We start from the raw sequence: 16,758 nt of genomic DNA, 5'->3' as shown, positions 1-16,758 counted from the left end.
CTAAACACACACACTCAGACCTTGAGCTGCTTGCAATTTGGCAGCTACTGTTTCTAGCCCTACTGAAAAATTTAGGGGTTTTCTTCAGTCTAATTAAAAAAAATAGTGCAACAGAACAGTAATTTTTAAAATATAGTTATCAGAAATGGGCTGCAGCACTTGTGATTCTTTTATTTGAAATATCTGGTTGAACTCAAGGTAAAATCAAACCATAATCCACTGTGAAGATAATTCACTCAGAACACATATTTTTCAATATTAATAATTTTGTATCATTTAGAACCCAAACCCATTGATTTTCAAGAAATTATTTGGCATTAATTGTTGCCATACAACAGACAAAGGATTTCCAAAATACCTTGTCAGCACATGCCTCTAAAAACCAGCATTTCTAACTCTAGAGAAGAGGCTGAGTACTCTTTAAATGTGAATTTTTACACTACAGTAGAGTGCATTATATTTTAGGAGGACAAAAAATGTTGTGGCTGAATAAGTGCTCCAAGGAATTCTGCAAACATTGGAAGAACTGCACTAACACAGCCTCCCTGGTCCTTGTAGGATGTGGGTTTTTCCCAGCAAGGCTGGAATTAGGCACATGCTGCAGACAACAAAGAAGCCTTTGCTTGTTCACTTAAGCTCAGAACACATCTCTCAAACCAAAGCTGAGTCTGTTTGGCCTTTCAAGTGCAAACCTATGATTTTCTTGTTTGCTTTGGCATTAGTGAGAACCAGAATCCAGCTGCTCCTGGTATTTATTTATTCTGTGATCCTTCACTTTGTTTCTTGGCTTCTCAGAGTAGCCCCAAAAGCTCTGAGGAACACAGGACAGGGCAGTGACAGTGACTGGAGCAGTGGCACAGACCACTAGAAAGAAGTGGTGTTACAAACTAACCAATAATAAACTTTTTTTTTTTCAGTAAGCAGAAAGCCTAGAAAAATACAATTCTATATTTATTGGCTTTCTTCTCCTTTCAGCTCTGAAGTGCCTGCTCTAATGGAACATCATCTGTCAGACAAGCCCTGCTCAAGTCAAAAGGAAGGAAGTGTTGAGGTGGGCAATTACACAGCAGTGCAACAGGATGCTGCTTTCACCACCTCCTGAAAAACACAAATACTTTCAGATTTATTTAACTGGAGCTATTTCCAAATGCTATTTTTACAAGGCGCTTACATGTGTTTGCCTAAAGTTACACGAAGTTTGAATATTCCAAATAGTGCTGTCCTCAGTATCCAGGAAGAGTTTATGTTGTGTCATAAATTCATGCTTCAAAATTGCAAGCTAATAAAGCAGCACAAGCTTGGAAAAGGTTTGCAGTTCCACTCTGTGTTGAAGTGGGACACATGATTGTAGTAAAGAAGGCAATGGGATTAGAAAGGTGAGATGGTGCAAGCAGTGGGACATACACAGTTATTTTGAAAAATAAGAACATAATTAAATAATCTTCATCTTTCCACCTGGATCCTGCAATAACATGCCTTATTCAAAGCAGTATTTAAAGCTGCTCCTCTACCCCTTAACTGTGCAAGGTAACTCAAAGAATTCAAATGGGGTGGAGAGAAGTTCAAAGGTAAACACAGAGAAAAGTTATTTTGTGCATATTTAGTGTTTTAAAGATGATGTAAAAACCAAGTCCAACTCTGAAGTGATGTCCTACCTGAAGGTCCTTCACATTTGGAAAGGGGATTCCGATGGTCACGACTGCCCTGGCGTTCTCATCACAGAAATCCAGCCCCTCACTGACCTTCCCTCTGCACACAGCTACCAGGAGAGCTCCATCTGCAACAATACACACATTATTCCAGGGAGAAGCTGAGCAGCAGGAGAAACTTTCACCAAAATCTTTTAAAGAGCTGTTATTGTAATATAATATAATACACTGGCTGGAAAAGGTGAGTGGCTATAAAAATAGAGACTTTTAGATCCATGAGATTTACTTCACTTTGACCAATAATATTCTGATTTTGACCATCAAATAGCAAAATAATTTTACACTATATAATACAGGGGTAATTAATTATGCAAGAACAATGTGTATGTACAACAAAATGTTATATGTTAAACCTTGAATTTTACTTGAAGAGTCTGCATCAACTATTTTAAATGGCTGAAAAATGTACCTTTCTCTCCTTTACATTTGATTGCATCATAGTAGATTTTCAGCAACTCATCAAAGTCACTCTTGGCCCCTCCCTGGGGCTCTGCAATGACTGTTTTAACATCCTCCAACTTTCTCCACAAGCCAGTGTGCATCCAACGATCCTTTAACTTGTCCAGCATCTGAAAACCAACAGAAAAATCCATGTCAGCCACTTGAACTGCTCAAATAAAGCACACAAGGACATTTCTTTTAGTCAATTTATATTATTCGGTTTTTGTATTTGTAAATGCAAGTTTTCCTGCCATGCACGGAACCTCAGCTGTGAAGCACTTGGGAAACAGGGGGCACTTATTTGGTTAATTAGAAATAATGCAGATTTTTTGAGTGGTCAAAGCAAAACTCTCTAAAATCTATGACAGTGATCACTAAAGAGCATCTTGTGGTATTCCTCAAAGCAGAGGAATGCCATCCAAAGAAAAATGAAAGTTACCTCTTTTTTTTGATTACTAAGTAAGATCAGAAACAAATCCCATATTAATTTGAAATAAGCCTTTATATGTTAAATTTCCAGAACATTACAATACTTAAAAAATTACATAGAGAAGTTGGGGAAGGAAATACTGATGTAGGATTTATCAATCTCCTCTGCTTCTTGAAGAGCCCATCAGCTTTGTTACACCTACCAAATTCTGAACTGTGCACCATTCTCTCCAAGTCAGAACATCTTCAAATCTCTCAAGCAAATAAACTTGTCCCACTTTTAATGCAAACAGTGAAAATATTGCATTACAGAAATCAAAGTTTAAAATTAGCACAGAACCTGAAGTTAGCTGTGGGGGTCATTCAGTAAATGCATCAACTTCTACACTGGATTTTATCAAGTCAGGGAGCCAAAAAGTCCCACCTCGAGCTGCCCAGCGCTGCCCTCGAGACAAGGGCAAGGCAAGCAACACATTCCAGAGTGAAGCAAGGAGCTCTGCTTCAATGGCCAGAATGAAATCCTTTATTTCACCCTTTTGCTGCCCAGTGATCTTCAGTGTTACTGACTCTGTGCAGTTACTGAGGTTCATATATGAGATTTAAACTCACAGATTCTGCACTAAGGGCTGTGTTCTTAATGTGTCTGCACTTCCCTCCACTCCCCTCCTGAAGACTTTTCCATATTTTGCTCCAGGCTACATAAACTGCTCCATCTGGAACCTGCACTTGCCCTGCTTCATTCCTCCCAAAGCCACAGCATCCCTTCACTGCAGCCCACTTGTTTCCAGTGCACTCCAGCCAAGATCCCAGGATCCTGAATGGGTGATTGTTACAAAAATAATCTGTCCCATGTCCAAATCCACAGTTTAAGTGCTACTGTGAAGCAGAACTAATGACAACTAATTGTTGTCACATTTGAAAATTTATAAGAAACGGGTTACAGGGCCCTTTGCATTTTTCATGTCCTCAGCATTAAAGATCTGAACTCATTCTCTGACATGAAGAATTTGGATGGGTTCCTTACAAGAGGGGACAAATGCTGTTATTTTGCATTTTCCCTGTTTTCTCCCAGCCTCTGCTCAGGGAATTACTCTTGCTTTACTCCTGATGTGACACCATTAGCAAGCAAGCACAGAGAGACTAAGTGATGAGTACTAAGAACAGTTTCCCCCCAGCTGTAGCTGCAGAATAAATCATCTCTGCTAAATGTGTCTGTCCTCCTGTCTGTCCCCTTCCCTCCCAGCTCTGTCATTTCCTGGCAGCATCCCGTCTGTAATCTCTTTTTCTATAAAGGTTGTAATCCTGTGACTGAGCAATGAGTGTCCATCTTGCCTTCCCAGCCTGCCACTGTGGCCTCAGTTCTTGGATGTGATGTGGAGATAATTCTGGGAAAGCAAAGAATCAAACACATTACAGCTCTAAGTACATCCATTTGGGATCTGCCAGGGACTGTAACATCATTAACTTCCCAGATTTCATTCCTCCTCCTGTGGAACTGGGGCTGCCTGGGCCCCACTCAGCAATCCCTGCTCAGCTGGCCCCTGGCACTGCCAGGCAGGCCAAGGGGAGCCCAGGGAGAGAACACAGCAGGAACTTGGGCAGAGCTGAATTTCACACTCACATTGATAAAACCAGCCAGACTTTGACTTCTAAGGGTCACTCACCCCTGATTTTCTCCTCTCCTCTCATCCCACCCAGTGGTATTTCTCACTAAAACATCCCTAGGAAATGTTCTTGCCAGAAGGGCAAGATTCCTCACAAAAATTCCTTAATCCCTCAATTCCACTGTATTTCTCTTGTATTTGAAAGAAGTAAGATTTATATTCACAACTGCAAAGATGGTAGGAGAAAACCTTTATCCAAATTCTTAAGAAAACATCTTTTCTTTTTGTGGGCTCCCCAGCCCCTCCAGGCAAGTCTCTCTTGGACCAAGCTTCAGGTTTCTTGTTTCATTGACAGCAACCATCACAACAGAAAATCTGTGATTTTGATGGAAATACGGAAATTATTTATGAAATCTTTGGCAAGAATAGAGAAATTCATTTAATTCACACAACAGCTATTACCTCTTCCATTAATGGAGTTTGCTAGATATGGAAACTTCCCTTGTATCCACAAAAACACAGGACCCATGGCATGGACAGACACTAAAACAACAAGAATTATGAAGCTGACTGAATACAAATAAATAAAATATAGAACACACACAAAGAGCCAGGAACCAAGTGCGGGTTTCTCATAAAAAATTATTTCACTTTGGGCTGGAAAAGTGCAAATGGGAGCAAGATCTAATGCCAGGAATCACAGGAAGGAACCATTAATGCCCCCAGTCAGTCACTCCTCCTACCCAAGGGAATAATAGTTCCTGCACTGGAAGGCAGCCTGTGTATATTTTATTAAATCCCTTAAAAATGGATTCTCAAATGGTTTATTAACAAATGGTCTTCCTCCAAGAGAGCAGAAAATCTTGTTAGGAAGAATCTGTCATCTTCCCATGCAGGAGGGATGTGTACTGGGATAGCTTTTCCCTTTTCTTCCTTTCTGCAATTTAAAGACACCTGTAAGCTATGATCCATAAAAACTTGGAGCTCAGTGTTTAGCTCTACCATCTATGCCAGCATTCCCTTTTGAAGCAGTTTTTGAAGTATTCTGGAAGTTTGGGGATGGGGGGAGCTGTTTTCTCCTTCCATTATGCTGCACTCCAAAGCCAAACCCTTCTGTGTGTGCCCACAAAGGAGAAGCTTTGCCCTTTTCCATTTGCTGCTTTGCTTTATACTGTGCCAAAAATCACATTAGGGGGCTCCCAGGTCATGAAGCAAACCCAGAGATTTGTTGAATGTATTTCACCCTAAGACAAGTTGATTGTAATTTGCACCACTGGATCAAACTTGGGGTGCTAACTTCAGGTTGCTGGGGATGTGCTTTTCCTGCAGGATCCATCACCTCCTGGCAGGGAGTTGTGGAGTAGAAAATAGCTGAGAAGAGAGTAGGTCTAACAGAAAATTACTGGCTTATTTTAGCTCTTGTCCTGCTAATTTCTTTACATAAAATAGTCCTTAAATATTTTAGCATTCATTCAAGTCATGAATGGATCCACCTTGTCAGCAGAAAAAAAAAGTATCACAGAAATAATCAAAAGCGCTTGAAGAAGCAACAAAACACCTAAAAATACCCAAGGATGCTCCAGAACAGTACAGAACAAAAAGGATAATGACCTAAGAAGCACCTGACAGCAGAGTAAAGTAGCTCTGACTTTACTGGGTTGTTTAACAACTCTTAACTATTTAAAAATAATTATCATTGCAATTGCATTGTGTCCACCTGTAAAACTACGAGGTGTCCTGTTTCCCCCACATTTATACAATAACTGAACAAAAGGTATTTCAAGGTGAACAGAACTTACAGAAACATCTTGAAACCCTTCTTAAAAATCTGCCATTATACTCTAAAATAACCCCACTTCTTCAAACTTTGCTTTTTTTTAATCTTGGTTCTATGTGATGATACCAAGTTGCACTTTTCATTGTTATTCAAATATTCAGGTAGTTGGAGGGAAGGAAGGAAAGAGCCATTAGGTTTTTCTTAATAAAAATCACAGTATTGGTACCACTGTCAGTGCAAAAAGTCTGAGCTCCCCAAGGGACCAGCACTGATCTAAAAGCCTTTTCCCTGTGTTTGCTCTCAGGATTTTCTTTGTGAATAAGCACTGCTTCAAATCAAAGCGTGTCTCCAGTGGGCTGGAAACGTGTTTGAAGGGTCAAACAGAAGTTCTACAGGCAGGCAGGCAGCACAAAACTCCAGAGATGGCAACAGGAGCTGTGGCAGCAGGAACTGAGCTGCTCCACACTGGGCTCCCTCCAGGAGAACTCAGCAATGGTGCAGCAACAGGGTCTGCTCCAGCTGGGAATGAGAGGGAGCCTCTGGCACCCAAAGGGAACCTCTGGCACCCAAAGGGAGCTTCTGGGCATCAAAGGGAGTCTCTGGCACCCAAAGGGAGCCTCTGGGCATCAAAGGGAGCCTCTGGGCATCAAAGGGAGCCTCTGGGCATCAAAGGGAGCCTCTGGGCATCAAAGGGAGCCTCTGGGCCCCAAAGGGAGCCTCTGGCACCCAAAGGGAGCCTCTGGCACCCAAAGGGAGCCTCTGGCACCCAAAGGGAACCTCTGGCACCCAAAGGGAGCTGCTGGAACAAAACAGGACTCATCCCCACCACCAACATGGAGAGTGCCACAGAGACTCCCAGTGCTGCTCCAACCATTGCTCTCCAGTGTTTGTATCTTGCCAGAAAAATAACAGGTGGCACAAACAAACAAAGAGGTGTTGATTGTTTGTTTTTTTAACTCTAAAAACCTTTAAATTCACTTGAGAAGAAATGTACTTCCCTTGTTTTGCTACAAAATGTTTTCCCCATTTGGGCTGCCTGCAAAAAAACCAAGTACAGGTTGCTTTGCATCACAGAACAACTCAGCCTCCACCTGCATCAGCTGCTTCCCCTCTTCCTTTCAGTGAAAATAAATATAAAAACTAAAAAAAAACAAAACCATACACTGACAGGTCCTTCTGCAACTTTAAGCTGTTAGGCTGGAGGACATCATATTTTCCACTCAAGCAATCCTCTGCTGTCTCAAGGCACAGATGTTTTTATCATGGCTCTAATTCCAGAGGCATTGCATTCCCTTTTTCAAAAGCGTCCAGGAGGAGATTTGCTGAGTCAGCTGCTTACCTACAGCTGGAAGCTTTTGTTCCAATCCCTCTGGTCCCAGGACAATCACCTGGATGAATGGTCTACTTTCATTATGAAAGGATGGAACTGTCCCTATATTAGTGATAATCCTAAAACATATTCAGGCATTGAATCAAGGCATTGCTTCAACGCAGCAACCTTAAATTCCTATTATTTCAAAGGAACCCTGGAGAGTGGATCTGGCCAGACTTCACCCTTTTTTTTTTTGTATTACAGGTTCTTATTAAATTAATTTCTTCAAGGATTAAGATGGTTTGGAAAAGTAGAGCAGTAGCAGAAGTTATTTGATAATTCTTGAACTAAAACCTTTGCCAAAACTTGGTACCAAATGACCCAGAATCCTACAGGCAACTGAGCTCCAGGAATATTGGAACTCTTCACTTTGGGGAAAAAAAAGATTTTACAGAATTTACCAATGTGGGGGTCACAGGATCATTAATTTATTCCATTTCCACTTTTGGTTAAAAAACAAACAAACCAACCCCAAAACAAAAGCCAACAACAGCAACAACAACAAAAAGGGCCTTTGAGGTTAAAAGTGAACAGGAAGGAAACAAGAGAAGGAAGAAAAGAGACAGAGGAATGAAATGGGAATTAAAGATTGAAGGGGCAAGAATAAACTGCCTGTAAAGACTGGTGTGAAAGGAAAATTGAGTTTCCTTCCAAAAATAAGAGGGAAAATGCTTGGGACAGCTAACCAATAAACTCTAAATGTCCATTATCCCAATCTTTGAAATCAGTTTGGAACAGCACCCTAGAACTGTGAAAAACAGCACCATAAAAGGCACAACGTCCCTCAACAAGAGCAAAAGGGTTCAAAAACAAGCAAAGAAACCCAACCACAATTGTCAAAATCACCAAAAAATATTCCCCACTTTAAGAAGGACTAAAAGAATATTCACCTCTGGGCCACTAGTCATTTACCCAATGGGCAGAAATAATTAACATTTCACCTTTTCTTCTTCTTAATCACCCCATACACTTTGTCAAAAGGTCATTTTCATCACATTTTTCACCAAAAAAAAAAAAGAGGAAAGCCCCAATTTTGCTCGACACCCAGACATTTGCACTGCTCTGGGCTGGAACTCCACCAGCCAAGAATAACTGAGGCCATTGAATTATTTAAAGCAGTTGTTTGCACTCAATTAGATTTTCATGAAAGGTTAAGCAAGAGGCTGATTCACAGCCCCTCCTCATGTTTATGGGAGGGTTCTAACACAGGATAAGGTATTTAAAATTCATTCATATGAATGACTGAGCCAATGGAAAATATAAATGTATTTTTTCACCAAAAAAAAGTATTTTAAACTTAAATTTTGTTTCCTCAGCTTCCAATTCTAACAGATTTAATTTCAAGAGAACATGAAAATATCTGTGCCAAAATATTTCATTTATGAAGTAAAATTTGCTTTCAAAATAAAACTTTAAATTCTCACTGTTAATAGGAAACTGGAGAGAAATACTAAATGTCCATGTAAATACACAGGCACAGGATAATCTTGTCGTTATGGATCAAAAATAAATTGATTTAATGCAGCATTTTAATGAAAACAGGCCACACAAGGATGTTATTTATTGAGGAGAGGCTCCACCTGTTTTCTCCTTCACATTTCCCAACTATTTGTTATATCAGGGGGCATCATCCAGCAATGCAGAGAAAGGTTCTGAACCTGCCTGGTTCCCACAGTGAAAATTTCAGTGAATTCCTGCCTCATTTCCTTTCCCAAAGCCTCACAGAGCTTCTGGAATGAAATGTTTCAGAAGAGCAAAATAGAAAATACTAAAAATAAAAAAATAGAATTATTAATCTGAAGGATGCACAGGGATCTGGAGCCATGTCACACATATATTCTGATATTCTACATTTTTCCAGAGACTCTGAATTGTCCTTATGTGCTCATGGAGTCTGTCCTCAGCACTTGTTCCTGGGAAAAACTGCCCTGGATTGCAAATCTACAGCACTGTGCTATTTCAGGAGACTTTTCACTTAATCTCTCTATTCCTTCACAGCAGAAAATGAATTTGAAGGATAAAACTTTAAAACCATGGAAGTGTGATTTTGAAGAATTTCCATGCAAAAGGTGTCATTTTAAATTGAGAAGTACCATACTTATTTTCTCAAGGAGAATTTGAAACAAGCATGAAATAAACCCAAATATTTAGGGCCAAGAATGATGTTGAGATCCCCACATATGGTGGGAAATGTGGGGTAAAATCTGTGCTCATCCACACAGACACTGCAGGGGAAATTAAAAAAAAAGGGAAAAATTAAATAGATAAAGCTACTGTGCAACTCAACTCCATAATTCAACTAAACCCTGACCACGGTGAAAAACTCTGTATTATGAACAAGATTCTGATCACCATGTGCACACTCCAGCACAATAAAAGGTGAATAATTCATCATCATTTTCAAAGGCAAAGTATGCATCACTCAACTTGGGGGCAGCACGGGGGATTTCACTGGCAGGATTTTTCTTTGGGGACAATGACAAAGTGCCGCTCACCAGCAGGAAACTGAAGCACTGAAGTGTGTTCCATGTGCCATAAATCAACACTGCAGCCACAGGATGTCTCTCTGGTCCCAACATACCATCAATTTTTCAATAACCTCCTTAAATAATGGAAAACGTGAACGGCGACAACAGTAATGAAAAATGAAATGTTTTGCACGCCAAAGACTTTAGAATAACACAGTTAATATGTTGCTTCTGCAGCTAAAGAAGCTTTTTTTATAGAAATCTTCTCCCAAAAAACCCAACAAAACAAGCTGGAGAGTCTTTGTTCAGTCTTTGAGCTCCGTGGCAGCTGTTTAGGAACAACCGGGTTCAAAACAGGGTTTCTTTTGTGGTTTTAAAATTAACCAAGACAACAAGTTCTGTGTTCCAGGAACTGCTTGTACATCCACCCTAGGCTATCATTACACCTTCCCATCCCAGGGAGGGAAAATCCTTCATGCAAAGAGAGCTCTCCAGGAAAAAAAAGTGATTTTTAAAAGGACGGTTTAAATCCCAGTCTGGAATAAAAAGGAAAATGATGAACTGGTCAGGGATGAAGTCAACATCTCCACTGCTGCTCTTCCCCAGCCAGAAGCCAAGCTCAGTCATCTCTGACCTCCTTGTTTTTACAGAATAAAGGGAAAAATAATCCAAGGTTGTCTTAGTGGCACGTCAGCAGTGAAGCACACAAGTGCTGGGAGAGCTGAGCCAAAGGGAGGAGCAGCCTCATCGCGGGCACGGGGCCAAGCAGGGCCACCAGGCTGCCCCAGGAGCTGGGACAAGGCAGCTCCTGGCACTGGGAACCTGCCCCAGCCTGCCAGGGAGCCAGCTCTGAGCTGCCCCAGTGTCCCAGCTGGAAATGCTTTGTGTCCCTCCAGCACACATGTTAGACAATTGGAAATAAATATATAAATGAGATAAGTATTTCTTCCAAGTACCCAACTCGAGCTCTTCTCTTCTGACCTCTAAAAAAAATTAGAAAGAAATAACAGACTTTTCTGATTCTCAGCAAAATAATTTCTCACTTCAAGATCAAAAATAGGAAGTGAAAGCTGAAAACAAAGTTTTTACTGTAGCACATTGCAAGTTATTTGTTTTGAAATCTTTTTGCTAAAAATTAGTCTATTACTGAGCTGCAAAATGAATCAAAAGGTAATGAATACTCTTTAGAATACATCATTAATTAAATGTTCTCACAGAGGAGAACATTTGCTTACCCTATCAGGAGGTAAAACTGAGACATGATTATTCTAATTTTCTAAGACACAAGTTCATGGGTGCCAGACCTCCCCAGTGATGTCAAATTTCTCTGAATTTAAAATAGCCCAAGTATTCCTTTCCATTCATTTAATATTCAGATTCTTGTATGAGCTGTTACACTGCTGATGCAGAACATGCTCCCTAAATAAATCCTTTCCAGTTATTTTCTCGCATATCTGGTGTTTTTCACACATGAAGAAGTCACATCTCTCCCACATCAGGCACGGAATCTTTCACAGACATGGCAAAGGGACCAAAAATTCTGCAGGTTGTAAAGGTTCAGAGCAGCATTAATGTTAAAATAACCTGGGCAGGACACACCTTCTTAGAATAATGTTGCTTATGGATATTATTCCCTGTTCACAACTGCTTTCTTTCCCTTTTATTAAAGGCTCCTGAGGAGAAAGACATGTTCACTCTGTTATTTACTATTAGAACTCCATCATTCACAGAGTACAAACTTCTTGACTGTGAAAACTTATTTTCAATGCAGTTCCTACTTAAATAGGAGGAAAAATATGCAAGCAGCAAGTGTTAATTACAAGGGAAATTGGAGCATGTGTTAACGAGCTACAACAATTCAGCTTGCAGCACTTTGACAAGTCAGAGCTCAGAAGTGAGAAACAATAATACATTTTTCGTTTATTTTCCTGATGCTGTCTGCTCAGGGTATTTAAATTAACAGTGCAATAAAATATTAAACGGCCCAACTCTCAGGGTGTGAAATTCACAGGCCAAACACTCATCTGCCAGCATGGCAGATAATTTTTTTAGACATAATATCCAATAATCTGCCACGACTGTCGCTCCGGATTGGGCTTTATCTGACGAGCAGCACCAGCAGCAAGGAGCTGCTCTGTGTAAAAAGCAAGTGCCACAGGGCACCTGAATTATTGCACAGCCCTTGCTGGTCATCACAGCAGCTCAGCAAGTCATGAGCAGTGTGTCTGTTCATTCTTTGCAGGCTGGAATTCAAAAAGAAAATGTGGGACCCAAAGCACACGTGGGAATTTCCCCTGGGCCGAGGGGAACATTCCAGCACAAGGAGGAGCAAAGTGGGAAAGGGTCTCAGGGCAGGGACAGCAAACAGCTCCAATCCCACTGCTGCTGAGGCTCTGCACAGCACCAGGAGTCACAACAGGGCATTCCTTTCATATCACCTCACCCATATCTCCAGTCACCCAGAATATTCACCTGAGTGCCTCTCCAGTTATTTGGTTAATTCACAGTCAGACAGAGCCAGTTAAGGATGCTGCAAACTCACACCAACAGCATCAGAACATCAGCCACAGGGAAAAAAATCAGGATTTCTAAAGGAGGATCTTTATAGATTCTCCAATTACAGTCAATCACTGGAAAACATATTAAAAATAAATAGAAACAAGAAAATGTTTCATCCCTGAGACTGAAAATGAAAAAGGATGATCTTGGAATGTGCAATAGCTCTTCCCTTGAGCTGTCTCTGACACTTCTCTGACCTCCTGATGAGCCACCACAGTCCACAAAGCCACCTGGAAACTAACTAGGAAAAAAATGAATAAAAAGGATAAAAACTTTTCCTTTGCTCAGAAGATCCAGAGAGTAGCACAAGAAAAGTCACGGGGAAAGGGGGAAGAACCTGCTCATTCAGCCACAGGCTCCTGGATAATCTCCTCTAAGGTCTCAAAGCATCCCTAACATTTGGATTGTCTCCAATTTCCCAGAAATCAGGAAAACCACTCCATAATTGGTCTGTACATCTATGATCCTGTCATATTATTTAAGAAGGAAAACACATTTTGCAATTATCCAGATTGTCAGTTATCATCCCCAAAGATAAAATTTTATCTTGACCTGCAGTTGGTAACCAAGCAGTGGGGGGAAAAAAACAACCACAAAAAATAACAAAACTCAGACAACTCAAGGTCAAAAAATTCTAAATGAAAACCTTCTAATAAATCATTAAAGTTTAGGAGAACTTCAGCTATCCAACACTTCAGTTATTCCTCTGCAGAATCCAGCACTATTCTGGCTGTGAGTTTGCTGTAGTCTCTGTAATTCCACAAGAAAAGATCCTGCCAGCTCCATCTGCAAATTTAGTTTGGCACAGTTAGATTGAACTGATGACATTAAGGATAAATATTATATACCTGGTTATACAAAAACTCTCATTCCAATTATTATTGTATGGAGTTTATCATTCCTTCTGCTACTGTTTTTTCTATTTAAAGTAATTTCACAACAGCCCAAAGCAGAGCAAAGTGTTGTGAGGGAATGGTTAAAATCTTCCCTCCCACACAGGGATTTTTGCAGACATTTCTATGCCCAAGACAATGGGAAAAGCAAACTGTAGACTTCAGGAATCACATTAAGATTTACAGGAGCTCTTGGAGCTCTCAGAAGACACCTCAGATAATTGTATTTTTGGATGACTGGGAGAGTCTCAACAGCAAGACAGTTTATATGACCGATATTGAAATGATGGAAAATAGAGAATTAAACTGAAAGTAGATACTGTATATGATTAATGGGGAATAAAACCCCATAAAATATAAAGAAGCTGAGATAAAGTTCAAAAAGAGAACTACCAGTGCAGGGGAAGAGCAAAAAAGCAAGCAAGGAAGAAATAATAATAGACAAGTAAAATGAAATTCTATCTACATTTATTAGGTGCAAATGTTGAAATGAATAATTTGGGAGCCATTAGAATTCACTTTTTTAGAGCACATTTTCCCCAAATCATAGCCCATCAGACAGAAATTACTTCCCTCAGATTTTCAACAGAGGAAGGATAAAGGACCAGCTTTAAACCTGGCAAGGAGCCTTTCCCTCCAAAGAGAAATAAAACCCCAAAGGTCACTGTGGTGTCAGAGCCCTTTCAGGGGCAGCACCAAAACAGCTCCTGGCCCTCCCAGGGCACTGCTCAGTCCAGTGCTCCAAGCCCCAGATGCTCCTCAGGGTTGTTTAATTACTGCTCTCTCACCCTGCTCTTTTTTTAGGCACAACTTTGAGGCTGAAGGGTGCCAGGACTCTGTCCCTAAAGCCCTCTGCAGCGCTGGGGTCTCTCAGCCACTGCCACAGCATCACTGCAGCTGTTTGGCTCACACAAATGAGGCTTCTGGAGAAAGAGAAAACCTCTCCCTCGGGGGCAGAAAGCAAAGCTGGGCAGAAAGTGAGCATCATTATTAATTTACAATTATTTCGTAACCTACCCCTGAAATGCCAAACCTGTTTAAAGGCCTCTTCCTTTCCATCCCAGGGATATTGGGCATTAACTGCAGTCAAAACATCTAAAATTGGATGACACATTGAAACAGTCTCGTTTCCCGTAGCATTTTGAGGCTGTAACTGTGTCAATTACATTCTCTAACACTAAAATTATGCAGAAAGTTAATGTTGATGTAACTTTAAAGAAGAAATTTCTGCCATAAATGACACAAACAGATCCCTACACCCTGCAAATATTTACACACAGGTGTAAATCTCCTCTTCAAAGCCCTCCTACAGCTGTCAACAGAAACATCAAGGAGAATATTAGTCTTGATGAAGCATTTATCCCTGCATTTAATACAGAAATACACCCAACAGAAAAAGTTCAGCCTTTTTATGGAACTTATTCCTCAGAGCACCATCTGCAGTGCAAGGAACTATTTTCCTATTTAATTTCAAATTCACCTTTTAACTGCATGAACCTAATGGTTTCCAATTTTTCCTTTGTACACAATATGAGCAAAAAGACGCTGTGGAATGTTTCTCTCTTATCTGGATATTGTCATTTTACTGTCTCAAACTTCTAAAAACAAGCTTTTGGCTGGGGAGGAAATCAGTCAGCATCAGACCTAGTGGGGAAACCCTGCACTTGCTCAATGTCTGTGGCTCTTACATAGTTCCAGATGTTCAGAACATTAATAATGCACTAACTCAAAACCTCTTTTTGAAACTTTAGAATGTGCAAATTGCATTAAAACCTCTTTGCCCTCATTAATGGTATTGTTACAATCCCAGTACTCTGGAAAATGTTTTTTGGCATTTGTTTAACTTTGTGATATTGCCATTTACCCATTTTAACAGCCAGTGCTCAAATCTTAATGCTTTTAATAGGCTGGGCTAAACAGACTACCATCCTTTGGAAATTTATTGAAGTAATTTATTAAATAAGTAAAAGTTGTCTGAAAGCAGCATTGTTTGTTTTATTGATGGCAGAAAAAATGGGTTTCTTATCATTTATTTACAAGCCCATGTTTCAGGAAAGTTTTAGAAATGAAAATATTGTCTTTTCAGAGTTCTATTCATTGTCTGTTACTGAAACACTTGTTAAAAGCAAGAATTTTTACCAGTCTCATGTATCTCAGTAAGAAAAGGCTCTGTCTGAAACGAAGAAGAGCCAGACATTGAGAATTAATCATGAAATGATATCCCTCCCTCAGCCTGTCATATCTGAGGGTGCCACATTTACATCAGGCCAGGGTTTCAATCCACATGGACACGGCTAGAGATTAAACTGAGGCCCCTCCTGTTGATTCCAAATTTTTCCCCTGAACCTGAAGATTGTCAGTCTGTTGAAACCAGCTTCACGCTGCTCAGAGTTAATTAATATTGTTAATTCCTGCCTGTCTGGAGCTGTGGGAGGGTGCCAAGAGCGGTTTGTCAGCACAAGGGCAAACACCTGCCTGAGACTCCTCTGCAGATTTGGTGGATACCTGACACAGGGAGAGGGAGCCAAGCAACAAAGAGAGGAGTTCCAGCCCAGAGGGATTTGCTGTCACCCGATCCTGGCTGTTCCCTCTCCAGAAAACATCATCAGCCCCAGAGAGCAGGAAAATGGGATGAGACTGACAGAGCTTGAACTCTGAACTAGCAGCTCCTGAAGTTATGAGACAGATAAAATCCCAGCTGTGAAATTTAGCATTTATTTTTGCAAGTGGCAAAAGTTGCTGGGTGTCATCACTATAACCTTACCTCAAAATTCTCAAGGAAAACAGCCAGTGCAATGCAGCATTAATCATCAATATGCTAATTTACACTAATTGTGCCACTACTCCATGATCATGAAACAGTTTGGGTTGCAAGGAACATTTAAATGGGATCCAGTCCAAACTCCCTGCAACAAGCTCAAGTTTTCAAGCAGAGAATTCTTATCAGTTCCTAAGTTTTCCTGTTGAAAATATTCATTCAAACCCTTTTCAGCTAAAACTGTAAAAATTTTGCTTCCAAGTGATGACTCCTCAATTAGCAGATCCAAATTAATCAACTATGCCTCAGAGAACAAACCAAACCAACATTAACATCATTGTCCAAAGCTTGTTTTGTTAAAAAAAAAAAAAAAAAGCTACTAAGAAAGGTCAGTTAATTCATCATGATGGATTATCACCAAAATTTATAAGCATTAGCATTTTTCTCCTTGCTGGAGAGTCTGACTTTGATATGACACATATTGAATGAATCATCCAAGATGCAGGCACCAGGCAAGATATATCTTAATGCAGACAGGTTGGCAACATGAACCCTAATGGGCCTTATCTTAATCTTGTTTAAAAGCATCTTAGATTTCTGAGCAATCTTTTCACCTTCTGATATTCTCTTTTATAGAGTGTTTTTTGCTGGAGTTGCTACTGATTTTCACATAAATGCATTTTTGTTGCATAGTATCACCGGTTTTAGGAGCCTTAAAAATAATGGAGGTTTGGAATTTAGTGAATGT

At 40.2% G+C, this 16,758-nt stretch overlaps 1 protein-coding gene across 4 annotated transcripts in view; it reads right to left on the bottom strand.

Annotated features, from left to right (window-relative positions):
- Positions 1–16,758, bottom strand: part of BRIP1 (BRCA1 interacting protein C-terminal helicase 1) — a 47,756-nt gene that overhangs the window by 13,855 nt on the left and 17,143 nt on the right. For all 4 annotated transcript variants that reach the window (XR_004499850.1, XM_019008636.2, XM_033518912.1 and 1 more), the window contains 2 exons: positions 2,119–2,278; positions 1,656–1,777 (listed from right to left, as the gene is read on the bottom strand). Coding sequence is in view for 3 of the 4 variants with exons in the window: in XM_019008636.2 (XP_018864181.1) it covers positions 1,656–1,777; positions 2,119–2,278 (282 nt within the window). In the remaining variant the exon portion in view is untranslated. The remainder of the gene's footprint in view (positions 1–1,655; positions 1,778–2,118; positions 2,279–16,758) is intronic.

The sequence above is a fragment of the Parus major genome, chromosome 19 (assembly GCF_001522545.3).
Source record: "Parus major isolate Abel chromosome 19, Parus_major1.1, whole genome shotgun sequence".
NCBI lineage: Eukaryota > Metazoa > Chordata > Aves > Passeriformes > Paridae > Parus > Parus major.
Note: the sequence above shows the minus strand (reverse complement) of the source record. Positions and strands in the feature narration are given on the sequence as shown.